General features: G+C 43.0%; 1 protein-coding gene across 2 annotated transcripts in view; it reads right to left on the bottom strand.

The window, feature by feature from the left end:
• Positions 1–22721, bottom strand: part of ADGRA3 (adhesion G protein-coupled receptor A3) — a 105729-nt gene extending 83008 nt beyond the window's left edge. Inside the window, exon 1 of one of the 2 annotated variants that reach the window (XM_053577782.1) lies at positions 22217–22721. In XM_053577782.1, the coding sequence (XP_053433757.1) occupies positions 22217–22464 (248 nt within the window). In that variant the 5' untranslated portion in view covers positions 22465–22721. The remainder of the gene's footprint in view (positions 1–22216) is intronic. The other variant, XM_053577783.1, reaches the window with a different exon arrangement.
• Between the last annotated feature and the right edge of the window lie 4931 nt (positions 22722–27652).

Genomic DNA, 27652 nt, shown 5'->3' with positions numbered 1-27652 from the left:
GACACTGCTGGAGCCTTAGGCTCTCTGTGCCAAAGTCACAGACTGCACCCGGCAGTCCCAGAACCATGTGCACCACCCCCAGCCCTGTTGCTGGATCCGGGTGTATCACACTCTGGAGCTGCGCCCACAACCACAACTCCCTGGCTGGGGCAGCCCCAGATGAACTACACAGGGCAACTCCCTACAAAGACCCAGCAACAATAGAGTGATCCCGCTGGGGTCTAATCTTGGACAGACACCTCCCCAACTTTTAGGACGGCCAGAGGCAATGGTGAAAAACAATCATGAGGTGAAATCAACAAAAAAACTCTAGCAATATGAATACTCAGAGTAAATCAACTCCCCCAATGATCAATGGGGCAGACACAGCACAAGATCCCATACACAAACAAATAGCTGAGATGTCAGAAATCGAATTCAGAATTTGGATAGCAAATAAGATCGAATTAGAATTCCAAGCAGTAACCCAAAAGATATCTCAAGAATTCAACAAATTCAAAGACCAAATGACCAAAGATTTTGACACATTGAGAAAAGAAGTTGCAGCCCTCAAAGATCAGAAAAACACAGTAGAATCCCTCAGTAACAGAATGGAGCAAGCAGAAGAAAGGATTTCTGACATCAAAGGCAAAGCTTTCGAACGCTCCCAAACTCTCAAAGAGGAAGAGAAATGGAGGGCAAAAACAGATCACTCTCTCAGAGAGCTCTGGCATAATTTGAAGAAAACCAATATTCATCTTATAGGGATCCCGGAAAGTGACGAAGTGGCTTCACAAGGCACAGAGTGTCTACTCCATGAGATTATGAAAGAGAACTTTCCAGACATGCCAAGAGATTTTGAAATTCAGATAGCAAGACAGTTTCAGAACTCCAGCATGACTCAACCCAAATAAGACATCCCCCAGACACATCATAATCAATTTCACTAAAGTTAGTATGAAGGAGAAAATTCTGAAAGCAGCCAGATGAAAAAAATCCATCACCTACAAAGGGAAGAATATTAGAATAACCGCAGATGTCTCTGCTGAAACCTTTCAAGATAGAAGAGGATTGTCATCGACTTTTAATCTCCTAAAACAAAATGAATTTCAACCCAGGATCCTGTACCAAGCTAAACTGAGTTTCATTTACGATGGAGAAATTAAATACTTTAAAGACATTCACATGTTGAAGAAATTTACCATAAATAAACCAGCTCTCCAGGATATTCTCAGACCTATCCTTCATAAATATCAGTGTAATCCTCCACCACAAAAGTAAACCCACCCACAAAATTTTGATCAAATTCCAACTTCCACAGTCGCAAAAGGATTAAAAATGTCCACTGGACTCTCGAAAGGCTCATCAATATTATCAATTAATGTGAATGGTTTAAATTGTCCTCTAAAGAGGCACAGGTTGGCTGACTGGATACAAAAACTCAAGCCAGGTATCTGCTGCATACAGGAATCTCATCTTACATTAAAAGACAAATACAGACTAAGGTGAAGGGATGGTCATCTATACTCCAGGCAAATGGAAAGCATTAAAAAGCAGGCATTGCAACTATATTCACAGACGCAATAGGCTTTAAACCAACCAAAACCAAGGAAGGATAAGGATGGACACTTCATATTTGTTAAAGGCAAGACTCAATATGATGAGATTTCAATTATTAATATTTATGCAACCAACCAGAATGCACCTCAATTTATAAGACAGACTCTAACAGACATGAGCAACTTGATTTCCTCCAGTTGCATAGTAGTTGGAGATTTTAACAGCCCTTTATCAGTGCTGGATAGATCCTCCAAAAAGAAGCTAAGCGAAGAAATTTTAGATTTAAACTTAACCATTCAACATCTGGACTTAACAGACATCTACAGAACATTGCATCCCAACAAAACTGAATACACATTCTTCTCATCAGCCCATAGAACATACTCCATAATCGACCACATCCTAGGCCACAAATATAACCTCAGCAAATTTAAAAAAAGAGAAATTATTCCTTGCATCTTCTCAGACCATCATGGAATAAAAGTTGAACTCAATAACAACAGGAATCTGCATACCCATACAAAAACATGGAAGCTAAACAACCCTATCCTGAAGGATAGATGGGTTATAGATGAGATTAGAAAGGAAATCACCAAATTTTTGGACCAAAACAACAATGAAGACACAAGTTACCAGAACCTCTGGGAAATTGCAAAGGCAGTCCTATTTAACAAATGGTGCTGGGTGAACTGGCCGGCGATCTGTAAAAGACTGAAACTGGACCCACACCTTTCACCATTAACTAACATAGACTCTCACTGGATTAAAGATTTAAACTTAAGACATGAAACTATAAAAATACTTAAAGAGTGCAGGGAAAACTCTTGAAGGAATCAGCCTGGGTGAATATTTTATGAGGAGGACTCCCCAGGCAATTGAAGCAGTATCAAAAATACATTACTGGGACCTGATGAAACTAAAAAGCTTCTGCACAGCCAAGAACATAGCAAGTAAAGCAAGCAGACAGCCCTCAGAATGGGAGAAATTATTTGCAGGTTATACCTCCAATAAAGGTTTAATAACCAGAATCCACAGAGAACTCAAACATATTAGCAAGGAAAGAACATGTGACCCATCTCAGGGTAGGCAAGGGACTTGAAGAGAAACTTCTCTAAAGAAGACAGACGCACGATCTACAAACACATGAAAAAAAGCTCATCATCCTTAATCATCAGAGAAATGCAAATCAAAACTACTTTGAGATATCACCTAACCCCAGTAAGAGTAGCCCACATAACAAAATCCCAAAACCAGAGATGTTGGCATGGATGTGGAGGAAAGGGCACACTTCTACACTGCTGGTGGGAATGCACACTAATACGTTCCTTCTGGAAGGATGTTTGGAGATAAACTTGCCATTCGATCCTACAATTCCTTTACTAGGTTTATATCCAGAAGACCAAAAATCACAATATAACAAAGACATCTGTACCAGAATGTTTAGTGCAAGCCAATTCACAATTGCTAAGTCATGGAAGAAGCCCAAGTGCCCATTGACCCACGAATGGACTAGCAAATTGTGGTACATGTATACCATGGAATATTATGCAGCCTTAAAGAAAGATGGAGACTTTATCACTTTCATGTTTACATAGATGGAGCTGGAACATATTCTTCTTAGCAAAGTATCTCAGGATTGGAAGAAAAAATATCCAATGTACTCAGCCCTACTATGAAGATAATTTATACTTTCACATGAAGGCTATAACCCAACTATAGCACAAGAATATGGGGAAAGGGCCAAGGAAGGGGAAGGGAGGGGGGAGGTTAGGGTGGGGCCACACCTATGGTGCATCTTAGAATGGGTACAGGCGAAACTTACTAAATGCAGAATACAAATGTCTACATACAATCACTAAGAAAATGCCATGAAGGCTACGTTGAACAGTTTGATGAGAATATTTCAGATTTTATATGAAACCAGCACATTGTACCCCTTAATTGCACGAATGTACACAGCTATGATTTAACAATAAAAAAATAAAATAAAATAAAATAAAAATTTTAGTTATTTTTAAGTAGATAATGCACTTCTATTATATAAGTCAAAGGTAAAAAACATATAGAAGGGGAATCAACTTATTACAGTTATCCCCCCATCTGCAAGGGATGTGTTCCAAGACCCCCAGTGGATGCCTGAAACTATGGATAGTACCAGCTCCTGTACACATGGTTATTTTCTCTATACATACATACCTATGATAAAGTTTAATTTATAAATTACTAAGAGATTAACAATAACTAATAATTCAGAAAGTAGAAGAGAAGAGGAGAAAGAGGGGAGGGTGGGGGTAGGAGGAGGGTATTTGGGGAGACCTCACCTAATGTACACGATGCAATGGTACATTTCAAACTATTAAGAAATTAGTATCATTGTGATGGATGTGTTACTCAGTTCAGTGTAAGCATTTCACATTGTATATCAAATCAGTACACTGAAACCCATAAACACATCAACATACACACCAAAAAAAACAATAACTAATAATAAAATGGAGTGCTATAATAAAAATTATGTGAATGCTGCCTCTCTCTCAAAAACCTACCCTACTATACTATACTCACCCTTCCTGCGAACTGTTCATCTGATAACCAAGCCAGGCGCTAAGTGACAAATAGGCTGGTGACACACCCAGTATGGGAACCCTGGACAAAGGTACAATCCAAGTTCTGGGCAGGATGTAGTGAGCTGGTGCAAGATTTCATCAAACTGCTTAGAACACATTTATGAATTGCTTATTTATGAAAGTTTCCAGTTGAAATGTTTGGACCTCGGCTGACCAAAGGCAACTAAAACCACAGATAACAAAACCACAACAAAGAAGTGCTACTATATTCTGAATATGGTATAAAATAGGGAAACATCAAGAACTGACCTTGCCCTTCCTGGGCAAAGTGACCTCAAGAAAGGCAAGTAATTTGACCAGGAGAAAATTTCTTTGATAGGGCGGCGCCTGTGGCTCAGTGGGTAGGGCGCCGGCCCCATATACCAAGGGTGGCGGGTTCAAACCCAGCCCCGGCCAAACTGCAACCAAAAAATGTCCAGGCGTTGTGGCGGGTGCCTGTAGTCCCAGCTACTCGGGAGGTCTGAGGCAAGAGAATCGCTTAAGCCCAGGAGTTGGAGGTTGCTGTGAGCTGTGTGAGGCCACAGCATTCTACTGAGGGCCATAAAGTGAGACTCTGTCTCTACACAAAAAAAAAAAAAAAAGAAAATTTCTTTGATAGACGTATTCAAGCCAATAAAGCAAGACGAATAATTAGAGTAACACCATTTTGCAACCACTAATAATATAACTGATTTAGGCAATGATACCTAGGGCTGCTAACATCTTTTTTAAAGACATTATGTATCCCATTAATGTAAGTATACAACAGTACCTTTTTTGGTACGTTCACGCTTGAATCTGAGAAGTGAAAAGTGGTGCTTCAAAATATGAACTTGGGTTTCTCAGTGTGAATGTGTATTCCCTTCCTGTGAAAGTCTGAAAATGTCCTTTGACCAACCATGACAACAGGTTATGTGGAAGCTCTCTGGGGCCAGACTGCTTCAACACAAATCCTGGTTCCATCACCTGCTGCCTGGGTGACCTCATTGGGGAAGCTTAATAAGCTTCTATGCTCACTTCCTCCGGCACAAAACCAGGATCCTAATAATAATGACTTCATTAGGGAACTGTGGAAAGCAACTAACACAACACTTACGTACAGGACCCAACATACTCAGCAATCATAACCTATTATTAGAATTAGATCCTATTTCCAATGGATCAGATGTCATATCCTATATCTAGATATACAGGGACCTGTCCTTTTCCCCAATACAGTCCAACAAAGATCCTTAGGCTGCTGGTCCAAATATGGGGACCCATTCTCGTGCTTGGGAGAGAACACTTTGGAAATTATGGCTGAGGACTGAAATCAGTATTGTTGACAAGAACAGAGCTTATTATGAAGCACAGAATCTCCATAATTCTACTGGTAAGAAATCTCTCCTGACCCTCTTTCACTTTAAGAGGCTGAGCCACCTTTAAAATAGGTATAGAAAATATCACAAACTGTGATCAAAGAAGAAGCCTGGTCCATACAGAAGGCCCACGTGAGCTTAAGACTGTAAAACCACCGAGTTACAAGCTTCCAAGAACAAGGACAAATAATGGCACATGTGCACCACCTGCCTCCCCATACCATGCCGTGACAGATTCAGCCCTGGCACTTTCCTGACAGGCTCACATAGCACTTCCAGTAGCTACTCTCAGCTCACTGGGGCAGACATGCAAGAAATCCACTTGCTCCACTGGTTCTATTAAATAAACCCCAGCAAGGGGGCAAGTGAGGCCCAAATGCACTTTTATAACTGATGGGGGGACTGTGACCAGGAACAGGCCTGTCCTCTTAGACTCACGTGAAGCACAGGACAACAGCCAGAACACTCATGTTATAGGATTCTGTAATAAATATGTGGTCATACAAAGCCGTGAGAGGTGCGGGAGTAAAAAGGAAAGAAAAACAGGACTGTGATCAGAATCTGCACGCGTCCATAAAGTGTGGAAATCAAAGTAAAAAACAGTGTGTGTGCATCCACGTATAGTCATTAAAAATGTCTTCGCTAGGGAAAAAAAAAAGAAAATTTCATGTTTCTGAAATTTCTGGACACCTGCAGGTTCATCTGGTACTCACAAATTCAGAGAAGCGGAATGGTTTATTCATGGATTTGTGGTTAAAAAATCTACACTCCTAATGATAGAATAGCAGAGGACAGAATAGCTATACGCAAAGGGACAACCAGAGTTCACGTGCTATACGAGCTGCCCAAGTTTTCAGACCTTAAATAGAAAGCCAGTTAACACAAGAAGAGAACAAGGTCCCCAGGCTGAAATTAGCCCTCGGAGAAGGCAAGTCCCAGCCTGCAAGTGAGGGGCAATTAGTGGTAAGAAAAGGCAAGCGAAGCTCAGGAACTAGGCAGGCCTGACGCTAATTATAAGCAGCCCCAGCCCCCACCCCAACCGGAGAAAACAGCCCCAGTGCTTACTATTATAATGCAGAGTAATGATGCAATGCGTGTCCGTTCTAATAAAACTCCTGGAGCTTCGTTAAACATGCGCGTAACTTCTGTAAAGTCTTAAAAATAGTTTAGCAATCTTGTTGGGTTTGTTTTAGTTTTGTAGCATCTGCAAAATCAGAGAATTTTAGTGGCTATAAAGAACCTTTAAAAGATAATCTAGTTCCAAACCTCGTTTTACTAGTCAGGAAAGTGAAAGCTAGATGGAATAGAGATTTGCCAACCATCGCAGTTCCAAGTGGTAGTGAGGCCAGTGGGAGTCCCCACCTGCCTTCAATCTCCTGCTGTTCTCTCTGCATCCTATTGTCACCTTCATTAAACAAGGGCTGGGAATGAAGTTCCTTGCTCACCCTGCAAGGCAGGACATGCAGCCTGAAGCTTCCCTAAAAGAGACCTGGAGAGTTAGGAATTCCTCTCACTTTAGATGGAAACAGACCAAAACCGCCATGCCCTTCTCTGGGATACTAATTCTCCTGTCATCTTCACATGGCAGCTACGCTTGAGAGAGGGCCATTTATTATCCCAGAAAAATGTTCAATCTCAAGAATGCAAACTACACAAAGAAGGACCGACTGTGTAATAAACAATAAATACTGCATTACAAATCTAAGTCTAACTGCCCCTGGTCATTTCTACAAACACTTGATGACAGCAAAACAGGATGCTAAAATTGTTTCCTTCAGCTGTTAGTCACTTGGGCATAATGTGTACCAGGAGACAGTCTGTTACATGTTGAGTATCCCTTATCCCAAATGCTTGGGACAAGAAATGTTTTGAATTTCGGATTTGGCATTAAACTTACTGGTTGAGCATTCCTAATCCAGAAATCTGAAATCCCTAATTCTCCAGTGAGCAATTTCTGTGAGTGTAAGGCCAATGCTTACAAAGATTCAGAAGGTGGAGCATTTCAGATTTGAGATGTTCAACCTGCGTTTTGTTTTCTCATCCAGCAGCCACTTTAAAGAAAAGGTTCCATGCAAAAAACAAGTCTGTCTGGACTGTTGTACAAAGGTTTGCCCCCAACCTACCAGCAAAGAGAGTTACTTAAGTTTCCGTGGCATTTATGGGCATAACAATAGTTAGAATTACAAGCCTACAGTCACATTCCTGGGCCAAAAGCCAGGGCTAGCAACTCACAAAACACATATGTAACTTGAGAAGAGCCATTTACCTGCCCATGCTCCAGTGGGCACACCTGTGAAACATGGACAGTACCAAGTTCATACACTGTTTTAATGATTAAGTGAGACGCTGCACATGAAGGTTTTGGCACAGTACCTAGCACATGATAAACATCCAAATGTTGGTTGTTGTAGAACTTTTAAGTCAGTTAAGGGCACTTAAATATAAAGTTCTGAAGGTCAAAGAGCTCTACAGACAGCTGAGATTTCGCTAGTCTGGTAGTTCAAAGACCTAACCAGTTCTAGGAGGAAATTAAAAGCATTAGAAAGAAACCCCTTCTTAAAAAAAAAAAAAATAAAACAGGTTTATAACCCAGTTACAATGATTAATTTTATTTGTCAATGAGACGGGGCTAAAGGATGCCCAGATAGCTGGTAAAACATTTTTCTGCCTGAGTCCATGAAGGTATTTCCAAGAGATTCGTGTTCAAGTTGGTGAACTCATAAACCAGAAGGGTCTCTCCATTAAGGATGCAGCACCCAGTCCCACCCAGTCCGTGGAGGGCCTGAACTCAGCAAAAGGATGGATGGGCAAGGCTGGACGTCCATCTTCTTTTGCTCTCAGACATCTGAGCTCCTGGTTCTTGGGCTTTCAGGCCCAGATGGAGAATTATAATATCTCCCCAAGGCAGTCCTCAATCGCAGGCCTTGGAACTTGGCCTGAATTACAGCATCAGCTTTCCTGGTTGTCCAGGTTGCAGACCACGGGAATTCTGCAACTCCATGACCATGTAAGCCAATTCCTATAATGAATCTACTCATCTATCTATCTGCTATCCATCTCTATCTACCTATGTATCTCTCCATCTCTCTGTCATCTACTTCTTCTATTGGTTCTATTTTTCTGGAGAACCTTAACATACCTGTATATTAGGTAACACGACAAGGGTTACATCACAACTAGAAACAGCAGGTCTATCAAATTAATTTCACCAAAGAGAAAAGAGAAATGCTTTCTGAAACCCTCCTTTCCTAAAAGAGAACAATGAGAAGGGGAAGGCCAAGATCTTTAGTTAGACTTTACCACCTGGCAACATCCAAACAGAAAAATAAGCACGTCACTGGGAAACAAACTCTGGGTCAGCACACAATACCCAGGACCAGCAAGACAGTCTGGAAGTTAAAGAGCAAAAAAGAACCTGAGTGAGCCTGTTACGCTCGCCTCGGAAAAAAGTCTTTCTGCAACCAGAGAGGGAGATGCTTTTATTGTCCACGGATCCTGGGGGCCTCCTCATGTTTTCCTCTCCATTTTAAAGCCATCTCCACCTAGTCTCGCTGTGATGTCCTAAGACTTAGTATAGACGTTCTCCCTAATTTCCCCTCTCATGGGCACTGCACACAGTAAGAGAAGAACATTTCCAATGTAGAAGGTTTTATAATTGCTAAGATGAGAAAAGATGGGAAAGCTAACACAAGGAACTAACAGCATCACAAAGCTAAAAAAAAGTCTGAAAATGTCCCAGTCTGTGATTGCTAACTTCTTAGCTAAGCTGATGGACAAGTTTTTCAACTTTACCCCCAAAGGAAGAACTCAAATACATTTTGTTTTCCAGCAAGGAGCACTTAGAAATTCCAATCCTGGTTAAACAGCTCACTATGGTTCTTTTTTAGGTAAGCAGTAATGTTATGCCAAGGACAATCCCTATTTCTCACAGGTTGAGAATGGATAGCACCCATTCCCAGAAACCTTACCTCAAAGAGCAGCCTGGTAGGGAAGCCATGCACCCAATTCCTCCTGAGAGCTCCCCAGCTCAAACCACGTGAGAAAGAAAGAATGGTTGAATTAGTAAACACAGTGGCCGAATTTCAATAGTTAGCCTTAGCAATGATTCAATGCACTCATCAAGCAAAAGCACCTGAGTAAGAAGAAAGAAATGGTAGTGAATAAAAACAGGTTGTAATCTAGGCAGACGTCAGCAGAAACCAGACAGCAAGAGGCTAAAGTGAAGTCAGAGGTGAGGAAATAAAAACAGGGGACTCGGGCAACGTCACCCCTACGTGGTGCTACTGGGAGGTTTTTTGAGTAGAAGAGTTTTCAACACAGGAGAAAAGGATGGAGTCCTGCATGCTCAGGAGAAACATCACCAACTATGAAAGAAATTTACAATAGAGGAAAGAGAGATGAGAAGTAGGAGGGAACTGGATCAAGAAATTAAAAAAAAAAAAATTAATACAAGTAAGAGACACTTTACTGTCAGATGAAGCATTGGAGTTTAAGCCTAGAGTTTAAGCCTAAACCTGGTATGTTACACATTCTGCTTTGAAGAGTCTCAGGTGTGTCTATGATAGATTCATCCCATATAAGAATAATGCAAGATTATCTGGCTAGTCCTACTTGAGAAAAAGAATAGCAAAAAAAATGGGACCTCGGTACAAAGACTTACTGAGTGCTTATGTACTTCGGATGCTGGGGATGCAGAGATGAATATGGCCAGTGAGATTTGGTAAAGTCTCTACAATTTGCTAAGAGAGCTAAGACCGTAAATAAATAATGGAGCAGTATGACAGCTGTCACAGTGCCCACAAATAAGAGGTAGGAGATGGTCAGAATAAATGCAAGAGCCAGCCCAACACCGTCACTAGGGTAGACTGCCATTCCATGTCATCAGAAAGACTTTAGAATTCTGAGTCATGGCCTTAAGCGGAAAGTTTACACTTGATCTTGTTTAAAACAAACAAACAAACAAAAGCAGGTTAAAAAAAATGACAGATCCAAGAAAGGACATCTGTCTTGAACACTGCCCTGCAGATGAACACACCACGTCTCAATTTCCCTTTCCCTTTTTCATGAGAAGAGTCACAACAATTGCACAATAAAACAAAGCATGCTTTTAAGTCTTATCTTGATGGGAAACGAATCAATTTAATTAGACTTAGATTCAAGGTAAAGAAAAAAAAAAAGAAAGAAAGAAGAAAGAAAGCTTTAATACCTGTGTTAAAGAACCTGCACTAATTATACTCCCAAGGCTGCTCTAAGTTTCCCCATCAAGTGTAAGGAAAGTTTAGACTGAAGTGTCATCCCTAGCACCAACTTCAACTGCTACCTGCCCCACCCACAATATGACACCGCCATCACAGGTGTGGCAGTTAAAATACCTGCTAGGACAGAAGGTGCTACAGATGCAGGAGGAAACAAAAAGTCTGATTCTTCCCTGGAACTGACATTCTAGATGAGCCCCTGTTACCCAGTTGCAAACAGGTACTCCAACTGGAAAACATCTTCCCTCCTATCTGGAGGGAGCTTAATTCATTAGCATTCACCACCCACACACTGGGATTGTGTCCTGTGTGGGTGGGGGCTGGGATGGGATTTAGGGAGCTTACATAACTTCTGGGACCTTCCAGGTCTCCCCAGCCTCTGTAGGGGGCACGTTTATTCTTGTGGAGAGACATCTTGGCCCCATAAGTACAATTCTTGAACAGGTGGGAGGCAGCATTTTTACATAAGAGCTGGCGATCCTGCCAAAAGATTTTCTCATGCTTATGGGTAGCACCGTCATCAAGCAGAATCATAACATGGTTTAATGAAAACTCTAAGCAGAAGATGGTGAAGATGATGGACAATCTACCTTCACCATCTACGTTCTGTGTGCCATATATGTCTGTCCCCTCAATGGTGATTACTTAGGAACAAAAGATTGTTAAATACACGAGAGTGCAAACCTTATATAAGTTAAACATGGGGCAAAAAGGAGGAAGAAAAAAAAGGACCAAAATGTAATTTTATAAAAATTGCATTAAACTGAGAACTAAGAATGTCAGTAATCTGAACTGATGAGCCAAAAGCAACTAGCAAATGCCTGATACCCCAGTTGGTTCAGGTTCACAGGTAACCAAGTCACCTTTCCAGACAAAGGAAATCTCTAGTCACAGTGTCACCAACATCCTTATCAACCGTAGGTCCTCAGAGACCACTGGATGCACATTCGCTGCTGTTAGACCCTTTTGTGTTATTCATTTAATTCCACAACACCACTCCAAAACCTTGTAACTCTTAACCCCCTGACCTGATTGATATTAAATCAGTCTTCAGCAGGTCACTCTCCACTTCACGAATGGTCGTTTTTCAATTTTTTTTTTTTTTTTTTATTGTTGGGGATTCATTGAGGGTACAATAAGCCAGGTTACACTGATTGCAATTGTTAGGTAAAGTCCCTCTTGCAATCATGTCTTGCCCCCATAAAGTGTGACACACACCAAGGCCCCACCCCCCTCCCTCCTTCCCTCTTTCTGCTTTTCCTGCCCCCATTAACCTTAATTGTCATTAATTGTCCTCATATCAAAATTGAGTACATAGGATTCATGCTTCTCCATTCTTGTGATGCTTTACTAAGAATAATGCTTTCCACTTCCATCCAGGTTAATACTAAGGATGTAGAGTCACCATTTTTTTTAATGGCTGAATAGTATTCCATGGTATACATATACCACAGCTTGTTAATCCATTCCTGGGTTGGTGGGCATTTAGGCTGTTTCCACATTTTGGCGATTGTAAATTGAGCTGCAATAAACAGTCTAGTACAAGTGTCCTTATCATCAAAGGATTTTTTTCCTTCTGGGTAGATGCCCAGTAATGGGATTGCAGGATCAAATGGGAGGTCTAGCTTGAGTGCTTTGAGGTTTCTCCATACTTCCTTCCAGAAAGGTTGTACTAGTTTGCAGTCCCACCAGCAGTGTAAAAGTGTTCCCTTCTCTCCACATCCACGCCAGCATCTGCAGTTTTGAGATTTTGTGATGTGGGCCATTCTCACTGGGGTTAGATGATATCTCAGGGTTGTTTTGATTTGCATTTCTCTAATATATAGAGATGATGAACATTTTTTCATGTGTTTGTTAGCCATTCGTCTGTCATCTTTAGAGAAAGTTCTATTCATGTCTCTTGCCCATTGATATATGGGATGGTTGGCTTTTTTCATGTGGATTAATTTGAGTTCTCTATAGATCCTGGTTATCAAGCTTTTGTCTGATTGAAAATATGCAAATATCCTTTCCCATTGTGTAGGTTGTCTCTTTGCTTTGGTTATTGTCTCCTTAGCTGTACAGAAGCTTTTCAGTTTAATGAAGTCCTATTTGTTTATTTTTGTTGTTGTTGCAATTGCCATGGCAGTCTTCTTCATGAAGTCTTTCCCCAGGCCAATGTCTTCCAGTGTTTTTCCTATGCTTTCTTTGAGGATTTTTATTGTTTCATGCCTTAAATTTAAGTCCTTTATCCATCTTGAATCAATTTTTGTGAGTGGGGAAAGGTGTGGGTCCAGTTTCAGTCTTTTACATGTAGACATCCAGTTCTCCCAACACCATTTATTGAATAGGGAGTCTTTCCCCCAAGGTATGTTCTTGTTTGCTTTATCGAAGATTAGGTGGTTGTAAGATGTTAGTTTCATTTCTTGGTTTTCAATTTGATTCTAAGTGTCTATGTCTCTGTTTTTGTGCCAGTACCATGCTGTCTTGACCACTATGGCTTTGTAGTACAGACTAAAATCTGGCATGCTGATGCCCCCAGCTTTATTTTTATTACTAAGAAGTGCCTTAGCTATATGGGGTTTTTTCCGGTTCCATACAAAACACAGAATCATTTTTTCCAAATCTTGAAAGTACGATGTTGGTATTTTGATAGAAATGGCATTGAATAGGTAGATTGCTTTGGGAAGTATAGACATTTTAACAACGTGAATTCTTCCTATCCATGAGCATGGTATGTTCTTCCATTTGTTAATATCCTCTGCTATTTCCTTTCTCAGTATTTCATAGTTTTCTTTATAGGACCTTCACCTCCTTCGTTAGGTATATTCCTAGGTATTTCATTTTCTTTGAAACTATGGTGAAGGGAGTTGTGTCCTTAATTAGCTTCTCATCTTGACTGTTATTGGTGTACACAAAGGCTACTGACTTGTGGACATTGATTGTATATCCTGAAACTTTACTATATTTTTTGATGACTTCTAGGAGTCTTGTGGTTGAGTCTTTGGGGTTCTCTAAGTATAAGATCATGTCATCAGCAAAGAGGGAGAGTTTGACCTCCTCTGCTCCCATTTGGATTCCCTTTATTTCCTTGTCTTGCCTAGTTCTTATCGGGTAGAACTTCCAGCACTATGTTGAATAGTAAAGGTGACAGAGGACAACCTTGTCTGGTTCCAGTTCTAAGAGGAAAAGCTTTCAGTTTTACTCCATTCAGTAAAATATTGGCTGTGGGTTTGTCATAGATAGCTTCAATCAGTTTTAGAAATGTGCCACCTATGCCTATACTCTTCAGTGTTCTAATTAGAAAAGGATGCTGGATTTTATCAAATGCTTTTCCTGCATCTATTGAGAGGATCATGTGATCTTTATTTTTGCCTCTGTTAATATGGTGGATAACGTTTATGGACTTGCATATGTTAAACCAGCCTTGCTTCCCTGGGATGAAGCCTACTTGATCATGATGAATGACTTTTTTGATGATAAGCTGTAATCTATTGGCTAGGATTTTGTTGAGAATTTTTGCATCTATATTCATGAGGGAGATTGGTCTGAAATGCTCCTTTTTGTTTGGGTCTTTTCCTGGTTTTGGTATCAAGTTGATGTTTGCTTCACAGAATGTATTGGGGAAGATTCCTTCTTCCTCAATTTTTTGGAATAATTTCTGCAGTACAGGAATAAGCTCTTCCTTGAAGGTTTGATAGAATTCTGGAGTGAAGCCATCTGGACCAGGGCATTTTTTGGTTGGAAGATTTTTTATTGTTTCTTTGATCTCAGTGCTTGAAATTGGTCTGTTCAGGAGCTCTCTTTCTTCCTGGCTGAGTCTAGGGAGAGGGTGTGATTCCAAATATTGATCCATTTCCTTCACATTGTCAAATTTCTGGGCATAGAGTTTCTGGTAGTATTCAGAGATGATCTCTTGTATCTCTGTGGGATCAGTTGTTATTTCCCCTTTATCATTTCTGATTGAGGTTACTAGAGATTTTACTTTTCAATTCCTCGTTAGTCTGGCCAATGGTTTATCTATTTTATTTATTTTCTCAAAAAACCAACTTCTTGTTTCATTAATTTTCTGAATGATTCTTTTGTTTTCAATTTCATTGATCTCTGATTTGATTATGGATATTTCTCGAATGGTCATTTTTCTTGGCTTCTCTGGGTAAGGCCCTAACTGGAATCTCTCAGCTATCTTTCCTAGAAACGTCTCCCAATTTCATCGCCTTTGCTCCACTTGGAACATCCCCTCCCTCCCACGTGAGGCAGCTGCCCTCAATTTGTTCCTCTGCTCTTTCTTCCACCTTCTTTTGTTGCAGCAGTGACAGATGGTGACTGTGGTTAACCCATTCGGTGGCTGGCTACTAAGCAACAATTTGTCAGCCCAGATGACATCAAACCCACCCAAGGAGGTTCTGTCCAGGACTCATCCCTGAACAATAAAACCAGAACTTGAGGTCTGTAGTCCGGGCATCTAAACTTTAAATGCTTCCTGTTGATTCAAATGCAAGGCTGAAAACCTCAATAGCAATTCTTCTTAGAGGAAGGGTTTTGTGTCAGCAGATGGACCTAAGAAAAGAGCAAGGGTGGTTGGAGAACAAAACATTTGCCAGTCCCCTTAGCAAGGCTGTTCCCACACCAGCCTTGCAAATTCCCCTGTAGAGACTCCCAATGCCTATAAAAATATATCCACAAGTTACCCCCTGCTATCTACTGTTACCTTAGCAGAAATGTGACAAAAGAGGAAGATGCCATTTAAATCACTTCCTAAACAGCTGGATGGTCACATCTAACGAGGGGCAAGAGGCAGAGCTCCAGAAATACATACAAGACCAGCATAAAACTAGTCGAATCGGATGGAAAAAAGGCCCCAAATAAGGAGTCACATAAATCCTCAAGCAGGAGAGCCAGTCGGTAACTCTGCTGGATGAATGAAAAGGCCTGCAGTTTAGGATATGAATTATCAGTATCACCACTAGAGAAGAGTAAAGATCAAAAGCAAATTCTGGTGTCTGGCCAGTCCCCACCGCAGGAAGGCACAGATTCAAACTTGGGCTTGCAGCTTTGCCAACAGCAGACAGACCAGGGTGCTGGGGTTGGGGGAAGACAGAAAGGTTCTGTATTATTTTTATACCAACACATTAAACTTTCCTTCTGTTCTCTTCTTGTCCTTTGATGAACAGGAAGGATCAGGAGACAAATAATGCTTCCCTGGAAAAAAAACAAAAGCAAAGCCTAGTACCTGTGAGGAGCTCAGCATGGTTCTAGAAGTGAGCGAGACACACGCGGGCCTCCTACCAGGCGCCTACTATTCTGTCCCCACCCCGATGTAGGTGATTCCCTTAATAAATACCCAACATCTCTGAAAAGTTCAGTTCAGAGGAAGAAAACCAACCTTGGGAGCAACTGCATATTTTTTAAAGCTCCCTCTTCACACTAAAATTGTCTACATTGAAACACGGACGCACGTAAGCCATACATAAAGCATTAAAATTACATTAAATGTTGAAATAAATCACTCAGGCAGCAGTTGACTCATTGAGCAAGTTTGCGCCTACAGCTTCTTAATCTTTGCGAAAACTGAGATAATAAGCTACTAAAACTTAACCCTGTATCCTAATTTCTGTCTGTTTACCAGAAAAACACAGTCACATTAATAAAGTAGCTACGTTCTTTGGACTTAAGATTCCTCCATTGGGTTAAGACCATATACAGAAAATAATCACGGTCTGAAAAGAAGCTGAATGAAATTAAAAACTGCATCCTGTGTTATTTTCAGAGTTGTCACTTTTGTTTTTTTATCTGTTTTTAAAAAGCATCTTTATAGGCCCCTGGGAAGAGAAGCTCAAACTGCACGAGGACAAACCTCTCCAAACATATTTGTTTGTTTCTAGATTTGGTATCTTGCCAAACCCACCAACTGCTCTCATGTACTTTGATGCAGGCAAGAAGCAACAGGATTTAAAGGCCGTCTCTAGCAAATCCCTGTCATCCTATCAGGAAAAATTTGAGACTTGAATTCATGGATGAAATTCCTAAGTCAAATTTTGCAATATTTCTGGGAGGCATTCAGGGCACTTTCTGACACACCTTACCTGTGTGCTGGCCACGTGCATGCGATCAAGTAAGTCAAATGCGACAGCAGGTGGATTTAAATATACCCAGTTTTGAATTTGGGATCCTACTGCGATAAAACAAGTGTTTTCATTTGTATATATAATAAGGAAAAATTTTGAATTCACATCCTCCCCTTTTCCTGATTTTCCATCATCTAGCTATATCTTTGTTAGCATTATTATTGCCAGTAAAGAACAATCACATGCCCAGCCATACTTGAGGCACTGTACTAAAGCAGATCTGAGTCCTTCTCTTCAAGAAGACTTGCACCATGCTCTTCTATGATACACCTACATCACAGAGAGTGACATGAGGGCACAGATATTAAGAGCTACCTGGGTTCAGAGAAGAGAGGGAGGAAAACACTCGAACACCAAGTTCATGGCAGTAGAGATGGATTGTGAAGGATCCAGCATTTAGTAGACTGGGCTTCCAAGGCAAGGATGACAGTCTTAGGCAAGGCACGGGGCAAGAAAAGTACAAACTCTGCTCAGGGCATAATGGCAGGTGCATGTTAGTTAAACAGAGGATTCAAAGACAAGGCAGATCTTTGGATAAAGGTATCATTTTTATTAATATTTTATCCCGGAACCCCTGGCACTCAGCACTGTGCCTACAACACACCACACCTCAACAAATTTCCACAGAAAGAAAAAATAATCTGTGCTGGGTCTTGGCAGCTCAGGCTACAGAGATATGGTAAGACCTTGACTTGAAAGATGACAACTTTGCCCTTGAATTGTAAAGGTAGGAATTCAGGCCACAAGAGCATACTGGTTCACTCATTAAAACCACTCTGCTCCTCTCTCCCTCAGCTGCACTCACCTGGCAAAGAAGCAACCTGGCTACATACGCCAAGGATTCCCATCTCCAGGCTGCGCTTAAATCTGACCACAAGGCAAACATGGACGCAGCTCCACCCTGGTGACTTTTCTGCACTCCCCAAGTTCATTTCCCAAAAGGAACATTTCCCTTCTCTTCCACCTTCCTCCCAGCCCTTTCTTTCCTTGCCCTGATCAGATGTTTTTGGAAAGACAGAAGCGCTGGGGCCAGAACTCTCTCTTCCTCCCCCTGCACCCTGCTGCCCTCCTGCCTACCAAGATGCCAACAACCAGGTGGGGCTGGACCTTCCCTGATGCCTTCAAAAGCCTAATCCCCACCCGAACTTCCATCTGCCACTCTCCCCCCTCAAGCCACCCAAGCTGACTTCTTTCACGTCTGGGGCTTGGATTCTGCTCAGGGAGGGGATAGAATTCCAGGCCGTCAAATGCCAAGTAATGTCCACTCATGGGTCTTTCTGCACTGATCTCTCCACACCTCTCGACTGGCACGGCCGTTCCTGTCTTGACACGTACACTTCCCTCGGCTTCCAGGACCAGATTCCACCACCACCCGCCCCCAGCTGCTCCCCCAGACTCTCAGCAGCTCCTCCTCAGCCTCCTCTCCAGGCTCCACTGTGCCCCAGGATGGTGCTGCCTGGGCCTCCTCTTTCCACAAGCACATTCTCCCCTAAGTGACCACAACCAGGCCTGGGTTTGAAATGCCACGTCCAGGCCAAGGGCTCTGGAAGCTCTCTCCACACCAGGAGGGCTAGTCATCATTCCCTAACCTTCCCCCAGACCGCCCTCTTCCCCCACTAGGTCCAATCTTTCCCTTCCTTCAGGCCATGCTCAAGTCCTAACTTCTCCAGGAAAATAAAAACCTTCCAACAACTTTGCAGCAGCACTAATCTCTACCCTTTTCAGGCTCCCTAAAGCATTGAAACCACCTGCAGCACAGGATTTATTACTTAATTACAGACATTCTTTAATTGTTCCCTAAAATGCCCGCTTCCTATTGTACAAATCCCCTCTCCCCAAGTAGCTTTGTGAACAAGTCAAGCATTCTTGTCCAAATAATTATCAGTTCTTTGGCTCCAAACAAACGTAACAGTTTATAAAGTAAGAAACAAAACTCATTCATTATTTGAGTATGTTTGAGAAGAAACTGGAAGTCCTTTGAGAAATCCCAAATAATTAATTTTTTCCTTTGCCTGGAACCACCAGGTAACATCATGAGAAAGACACGTTTGGAATAACAAGAGGTAGGCTTGTAAAAGTTTCTATCGATGAAGTCCTCAGAACGCATAAAACTTAAAATACTGAGCAACATTTCATATAAAGCATAAGAACATGACCCCTATTTCCAACAAAAATAGTAAATGCAGGCAAATTTTTGTTCAATTTGTATGCTAAAATAAGAGATGCAATTTAATATTTCAAATCAAAAGTTTATAAGAGATACTGGGAACAAATACAGTCAGGTCACTGATTTCTGCCAGACCTCCTTTCCAACTATAGGAAAGAGCATCAGACAGTTGAAGGGTCTCAGATTTAGGCTATGGTGTAAAGTCCAGTCCATCCACTAAACAGAAATAGCCTTATTCACTATGAAAAAAAAAAAAAAACAACAACTCTGTCATTCTCTCAATGCCCATCAATTAATTTTCCTGCCTGCAGCCACATCATGGCTCAGCTTAAAACACTTTGCCACATCTAAAGGCTGAATCCTGGGAGCCTGTCCCTTCCTGACTTGGCCCGCACAGCCTCCCCTCTGACCACTCTGGGCACTGGACACTTTCCCTTGATATTCTGGCAAGGCCAACTGCAAAGCATCATACCTGGACATTGGCGTCTCCAAGCCCGAGGGCAGGTGGGGGATCCCCCACTCCCAGACCCCCTCATTTCCTCCCCTTTATCCCCTTCACAGTTTTCTTTCCTCTTTCCAAAATCAGCTCAGGATCCTCAAATCCTCACTTGCACCAACTCTGCTCATAAGGGCCTTAGCTGCTCTTCTCCTGTGTATCTTGGTAATAGAACATTTACCACTCTGCTCTGAGACTTTTCCCCGAAATGTCCCTAAGGTCCTAGAAAAAAAAAAAAAAAAAAAAGACTTTATTTCTACATTCTGTAGTATGTTACTTACACGGTGTCTCCTAAAAAAATATGTCTAATTCCTAACCTTTGAATGTGACAGTATTTGAAAACGGGGTCTTTACAGCAGTTATTAAGCAAATTATCTCGAGATGAGATCATCCTGGACTTAGGTGGACCCTAAATTGAATGGCTGGTATCCTCAGGAGAGGAAAGAGAGGGTCAGAGACACCCAGGGATGAAGACCACAGGAAGACAGAAGCAGAGACTAATGTTGTGCTGCCACAGGCCAAGGAGCACTGGACGCTGGAAAAAGCCATGGAGGATTCTCCCCTAAAGTCCTCATAGGAAGCATGGGCCTGCTGACACCTTGGCTTTGGATATGTAGCCTCTAGAACAGAGAAATAATAATTTTGTTCTTTCAAGCCACCAAGTTTGTGGTAATGTGTGACGGCCTCAGGAACTAACACATCATCCAAACCTCAACAGGCTACCTACTATCTAGGGACCACACAACAAAGACGGTATTGAATTAAGACAGTGGAGAAGGCAGGGAAAGATAAGAAAGCATCTCAACTGCAGGGCAGGAATCTGGGCCCTGGACCCAGCTGCTCATTCATTATGAGAACTCCGGCAAGTCACCCATCGATAGTGACGCCCGGGTTCCTTGCCTGAAATGAGGCAGTGGCCCAGAGGACCCTCTACCAGGCCTGATAGACCTTGAACCCACTTTATGCAGAAAAGCAGCTGTCACTGGTCCTTAAGTAAGTTATACCTTCTTCCTAGTCACTAAATAAATTTTATTAATTTTACTTTCATCTACAAGAGTGTTCAAGTACAATAAGAAAATTGAAATAAAATAGTACTTCAAAGATACAAGATTTAATCGGTCACAAAAAATTTAGTAAAATAGGTTGACAGATAATAACACCAAAAAGCAATTTTCTACCACATCCCGTTTTTTTTTTCTTCCACACAGAATCAACAATTTACAAGTAAGTCGATCTAAGCCAACCAAACTTGTTGACATTTTTAAGTCAGAAAAACCAGACCTAAACAGGATTCACCTAAGCACCAACTCACTGACCCAGAACCCAAATGTTTATAACATCACTGCAGGATGACTAATTTTTGCACAAGGGACATCTCCAACACTGGGGGTTTTCTCTCCTTAACTCAGACTGTAATTGAAGTCCCAGTCCTAAAATTTCCACTTCAAAGAATGTGGCTAAGAAATAAGTAAATACAACTGCTGCCACCACCAAATGGCAAAGTGTCTTAAAGGAATGAAGCAAAACAAAACTACCTCCTCTCTCTTCAGGTCTCCATAAACAGAAAATCTCTCTGGCACACACACAGTTCTCAGGCATTAAATGTTTCCTAATTCGGAAAAAGAAAAAATAGAAAGAAATACGGCATAAACAAAGGCACTGGTAATGATTCTACACCTACCCAACATCTGCATCCTCTTTCTGAATTTAGACGAAATTAAAAACTGAATTGTAAGTGTTTCAAAGATCACGCTGTGGCCTCTGCCTTCATGTTTTTATAGTGGCAGCCTTGATTCTTTTTTAAGAAACCAACCAAAACAACACAGGGGAACACCGAGCCAGGGACACATATTTCAGTTTGACAAAATGCCCATTAGAAACACACTAAAACTTTTCCAAACCAACTCATCCTTCAGAAAACAAAATCAACAGTCAACGGGGGAACTATTCAGCTGGAATTAGCAGAATGATGCTTGGAAAACTGGACCGTGAATCCCAGCACCAAGTGAGTTATCAAAGTTTTTCCTTCTGGGTGGAAACCGAACCCGAAAACCCCAAGTGCCTTGGGTGGGAAGGCTCTACAGATCCAGTTTTCAATTCCTAAGTTTGGGGCTTTTAAATAGGAGCTCTCATACACATGAAAACCGGACCGGAAGGCAGGTGTGCAGCTGACCCTCTGATATTTCTAGCACTCAAAGTCTGGGGGGTCGGGGTCGCACGCGAGGCGTTTGAGTCCTTGTGTGCTGCAAACTGCCATCTAGTAAAACTTGATTTCCATAGAAGCAGGAGGACTAGCACTTCTCCTGAAGCCCCGTCTTTTCTGGAAACCCCAGCCTGGGATGAATGAGCTTTAACGCCCCCGACTGCGGGTTTACGTGCATCCTCACGTGGCACCGCGCAGCCACAGAGGTGCTGCGCCCTGGACCGCGCGGGGCGCGCGGTGGGACCAGAAAACTTTACTTTGCAAACTTGAGGGGCTGAGCGGCAGCTCAGAGGCAGATTGGCTAGCTTTCCCGCGAACTGCACCCATCCCAAGCACACGAGGGCTTAGTCAGTTCAGCACCACCCCCTGCCCGCAGTTTCATTCACACAAAGGCGCGCAGGTCCACGGAACCCTCTCCAAGGGGAGAAAAGTGAGATCAGAAAGAGCCGCAAGGGAGAGGACCCGGCTGCCCGCGGGCTACTCACAGGGTGACCGTGCGGTTGGGCAGCGTGTCCGGGGGCAGGACCTGCGCGAGCTCCAGGCTGCTGCACACCACCTTGCCCTCGGCGGTGCCCGCCGCCCTGCCGGTCCCTCTGGGTCGCCCATCGTGCTTGCAGCCGGGGGGCAGCGCCGCGGCGCCGCCGCCGCCCCCTCCCAGCAGTGCGAGCAGCGCGAGTGGCGGCAGCAGCAGCAACGGCCGCGCGCGGCCCCGCGGGCGCCCGGGCGGCTTCATGTTGGGGCCGGGGCCTGCGGACCGAGCGGGGAGCGCCGGCCTAGCGCGGGCGGGCAGGGGCGCTGCGCGGGCCCGGCGGCGCCTGGAGCCTCCTGGCGGCCGGAGGACAGGCCCTCCGCGGCGCCGACATGCTCCTTTGTCCGCCGCGCCTGCGATCGGCCTCCGGGAGCCGCAGGGTCACGGCCGCGCGGGTCCCAGCGCCGCTCTCTGGCCAGGCGGGAGCGCCGCCTCCTCCTCCGCAGCCACCGCCTCCTCCCCCGGCCAGGCCCCGCGGCGGCTCCTCCCCGCCGGCCGCCTACGGCCCTTCCCCTCCTCCCGCTGCTCTCGGCTCCGAGCCTCTCGGCCGCCGCAGCCCGGGGAGGAGGCGCGCGCTCTCGGGACCCGCAGGACGGACCCCGGGACCTTCCCGCACCCGGCCCGCCGCCTCGGGCAGGAGCTGTGGAGGAGCCCGCGGGAGGACGGCAACTCGTGCAGAGGGCAGAGGAAAGTTCTAGTCCAAACTCCAGCCACTGCGGCGACTCTACCGCACATTCCCTTCGCCACCACCGCCCTCCAGACAAAGCCGCCCTGTGCGCCCGTGGGCACCGCCCACTCGGTCTGAGGAGCCCAGGCCAGGAGGACAGAGAGGGAGAAGGGCAGCACGGGCAACCCTTCGCCAACAACCCCGGGGCAAAGTGCACGAGACCAAGTGTCCTGAAACAATCGTCGTCCCCGCTCACTGAGGTAGCCTCATTTGTTTCAAACACGTAAGAGCAAGAAAGTAGGTTCCACTCCAATAATGTGAACTCGCTGAAGCTTTGTCAGCAACAAGTATGGTCCCTCCCTGCAGAGGAAATCTCTGATGTCCAAAGATACCTCAGAGGTTCACCAGTTTCAGAAAACTGGTCAAGACACCTCCCACCCCCACCTCGTCCCTAAATCCATCAAAGACTGCAAGGCCCGCAGACATTTGCAAGTCCAGAGCCGACTTACCTATATTCAAAATGTAGGAGGAATATATCAAAGTAACAAATAAGTTCTGTTCTCCTACCTTGAACCACCTACCTTCCTAACAACCTGGAAGGCCAAGTTCGTAAGCAAAAAATCTCAGATACCTTGGAGTTTGACCCTGAACCGTGGCAGACAGGAGTCAGATCCCACCCTTGGCCTGTAGACGTTCAGCCCATTTGCTTTCTTTGCCCATCTCCATTCAAGAACAAGAAGGACATTTTGCACCTGTGTGTGGACAACCCAGCCCCTCGGACTGGGCTCTGGCCACACTTTCAAATAGCCACCCTTTAGCTGCCATTCAGGACCAGAGACATGCTTAGCGGTCATTTTATTCTTCACAGGGAGGACGATTCTGTGAAGAGAACATCTCGGGGCCTGAAAGGGGCGTTAGGAATTTCAGTCTGGGAAGTGCAGGGTCCTGGGTCTCCTGGAGATAATCTAAAATAGAGTGGCATCGCAGGGTCTGGGTAGTGCTTTGGAGATTTTTGACCCTATGGGAGGAAGAGTCAGGTTAAGGTCCTCTAAAATGGAAGGCCCAGAGCAGGGATTATTTATGCCTGAGGCTAAGGACTGCACTGCTTAAGTCCCCTTCAAAGTTGATCTTAGGGACCAAATTCCAGGAATCTATTAGAACTTTCCCAATCATAAGTAAATGGCCTCTGTTTACAATGTACTATTACATTTATATTTTTTGAATAGTTCATTTGTTCAACACGTTGGGATTCAGCTCCATAAACCCTGAAGTGTCCAGTGCTGTCTGATAAATACATTCTGCAGTGGTAGAATTGTTCTAGATCTGTACTGTCTAAACGGTGGGCACGTGTGGCTAAGGAGAGTCTGGAATGTAGCTAGTGTGTGAGGATGAGGCAATTTTTCATTATGATTAATTTAAATTTGAATTTAGGCCAGGTGCAGTGGCTCATACCTGTAATCCTAACATTCTGGGAGGCCGAGGAGGTACATTCCTTGTTCTCAGGAGGTAGAGAGCAGCCTGAGTAACAGCCAGATCCTATCTCTTCTAAACATAGAAAAAATTAGCTGGGCATTGTGGTGGATACCTGTAGGCCCAGCTACTTGGGAGGCTGAGGCAAGGGGGATCACTTGATCCCAGGAGTTGGAGGTTGCTGTGAGCTAGGATGACACCACAGCACTCTACCCAGGGCAACAGAGTAAGGCTCTGTCTCAAAATTAAATAATATAAATTTGGATTTAAATGCCTTACGACTACCTTGACAGTGTTGAACAACACAGGTCTGGACACTATGCTAGACTGAAACAGCAGGTGATTATCACCACCATTAAGTAGCCTTAAACTTATAAATAACCACAGAAGACAAACTGTTACCTCTGGCGTAGGGTGAGTGAAACTGTTCATATTTCCCTTGAAGCATTTATCTGAAGAGTTCCTGTTCCCTAACAAAATCCTCATTATCATCATCATCTGTTTTTTTTAATAAAGATTAAAAACTTCTTACTAGAGATTGAGCATCCCTAATCTAAAAATTCAAAATCCGTATGTTCCAAAATGCAAAAAATTCTGAACATCCACAGGTGACACCAGAATGGAAAATTCCAAACCTAACCTCATGTGAAGGGTCACAGCCAAAACACAGTTTATTCAGCACCCCCAAGGTAAGAAAAGATCCAGCCCCTGTAAGCTGTACTATATCTTTTCTGCATATGCCTAGATATCCCCCTGCATGAGGGCCCAGGAAGGGTAATAAAATGTGACACATACAGGCTGGACGTCCCAACAGTGGATTTCCTGAAGTGCCCCACCTGGGGCCAAGACCTATGTGTATTACTCACTGTGGTTTTTGATTTTTAGGGTTTCATTTCCCTTATTCTCTGCTCTGTGGTATAAAGATCCTTTGAGAATGTCAAAAAGACCTGCAGATACTCCTATGGGTAACAGTGATAAGAAAAAGAAGAAACGTATATATTTATGTATAGGACAGAGAATCCAGCTGGGGAAGAATCTGGACAGTGGTGTAAGTGTGAAACGTCTTACAAAAGAGTATAGTGTAGGAATGACCACTCTGTATGACCTGAAGGAATACATGGCTAAATTGTCGAATTTCTAAAAGTGTTGAACCGAAATGCATAAAGATAACAAAACGTTTTGCATAAAGCTACAAATGAAGATTGCACATGTGCATTGAGAGATTGCATCTGTCAGTATTGCAGTGAACAAATGCCACTTAATGATATGCTGATCCGTGAAACAAGCACAGATCTATCACGAGGAACCGAAAATTGAAGGGAATCATCAATATTCAACAGGCTGCTCACAGAAATTTAAGAAAAGTCACAGCGCTAACTTTGTAAACATTTGTACTGATAAAAGGTCTACTGATCACAAAGCAGCAGAGAAACTCATGGATGAGTTTGCCAAGGTCATCACTGATGAAAATCTGATGCCAAAACAAGTCTATAGTGCCAATGCAACATCGCTGTTTTGGTGTTATTGCCCCGGAAAGACATTGATCACAGCTGATGAGACAGCTGCCACAGGAATTAAAGACGCCAAGGGCAGAATAACGGTGCTGGCGTAGGCTAACGCAACAGGCACACACGATTATAAACTTAGTGTGACAGGCAAGAGTTTGCTCTCTCTCTGTTTTTCAAGGAGAGCATTTCTTGCCAGTTCATTATGAGGCTAACAAAAAGGCATAGACCACCAGGGACATCTTTTCTGATTGGTTTCACAAATATTTTGTATTTGTGAGGCTTGTGCTCACTGTAGGAATACTAGACCAGCAGATGACTAAGAGATTTTGTTATTCCCTGACAACTGCTCTGCTCATGCTCCATCTGAAATGCTCATCAAAAGTAATGTTGGTGCCATGTACTTAGCCCAAATTTGACTTCATTAATTCAGCCATGTGACCAGGGTATCCTTAGACCAATGAAGAGTAAGTACAAAAATACCGTCTTGAATAGCATGCTAGCAAAGGCATACGGAGGTGGGGATGTGGGAGGTTTTTAAAAGGAGTGCCATCTATGCTGTTGGCAATACTTGGAGCACGGTGACTAAAGACACAGTTGTGTGCCGTGCACAACCTCCGGCCTGTTACTATGTTCAGGGTTGATGATAAACAAGGTGGTGATGTTGAAGGATTTCAAATATCGAGTGACAAAACAATGATCTCAGACCTTTTTACAGATGCAAAAATATATACCTCCAGAGTCCATCGGTGAACTTGAAGAAGTGAGTATGAAACACGTGTTTAGCAGCGATAAGGGGGCTCGAGTTGTTCATTCGCTGACTCGGTGAAGTAGCTAAAATGATTCTGAATCAAGATGTTCATGACTCCAAAGATGATGCAGACTAGATTGTTAACACTGCAGAAAAAGGCCTATAGATAAATGGTGAAAATGTGTGATGGGTTTATTGAAGGACTCGAGCATTCATAACAGAACACAGAGTTGTGTCAATTTTTAAAAAATCGGAGACTTCTAAGGCAATGGGCATATGACTCTGTGGGAAATAGTGTGAAAAGCTGTCAGCAGAATGCCCACTCACACCAGAAAGACCCATTTCCTGGTTCCTCAACTGCTTCTGATGAGTCTTTTTTCCTAAAAGAAAAAAAAAACACACACACACAAATATATTGTAATCAAGACACAACATCCACAGTTTTGTAGGTGCAGGCTGAAAGCCTGCCATTGTGTGTTGCTGTTTAACAACTGGCACAGGTGCTCTGGTGATGCCGTTGCCCTGCTTATCTGTCCTGAGCAGAGTATTTCCCTGTATTAATGGTACATCATTCTGTGAAAAACCACAGATTGTTGTTATAAGTGACATGTTTGTAATTTCCCCTTTATAATAATATATTTTCTCCAATTTTAATATCAGGTGTACCCAGATCAAGTAGTATGATTTAGAAGTTTTTCTTCTTTTTCTATTGTCTATAAGATTTAGCATGATCTGTTTTTTGAAATGATCTATTACTTTTATTTATAAATATTAGTTGTTTATTTTTTGATACTTAAAAAAAAAGAAGTTAACTGATGACTCCACTGAATCTCAGAGTCAAAGCATTTTATAATAGACGTACTCTTATTTGACAATGTGAATGTTACTTTCTTTGCATTATTATTATTATTACTTAATTATTTCGATGTAGCAATTGTCTGATTCCTTTTCTGAATGTATTTATATTCACGTGTTTTTTACAAGGTTTTTGTTTCTAGT

This window comes from Nycticebus coucang, chromosome 23 (genome assembly GCF_027406575.1).
Source record: "Nycticebus coucang isolate mNycCou1 chromosome 23, mNycCou1.pri, whole genome shotgun sequence".
NCBI lineage: Eukaryota > Metazoa > Chordata > Mammalia > Primates > Lorisidae > Nycticebus > Nycticebus coucang.
The sequence above is the reverse complement of the archived record's forward strand: the minus strand, read 5'-3'. Positions and strand labels throughout refer to the sequence as shown.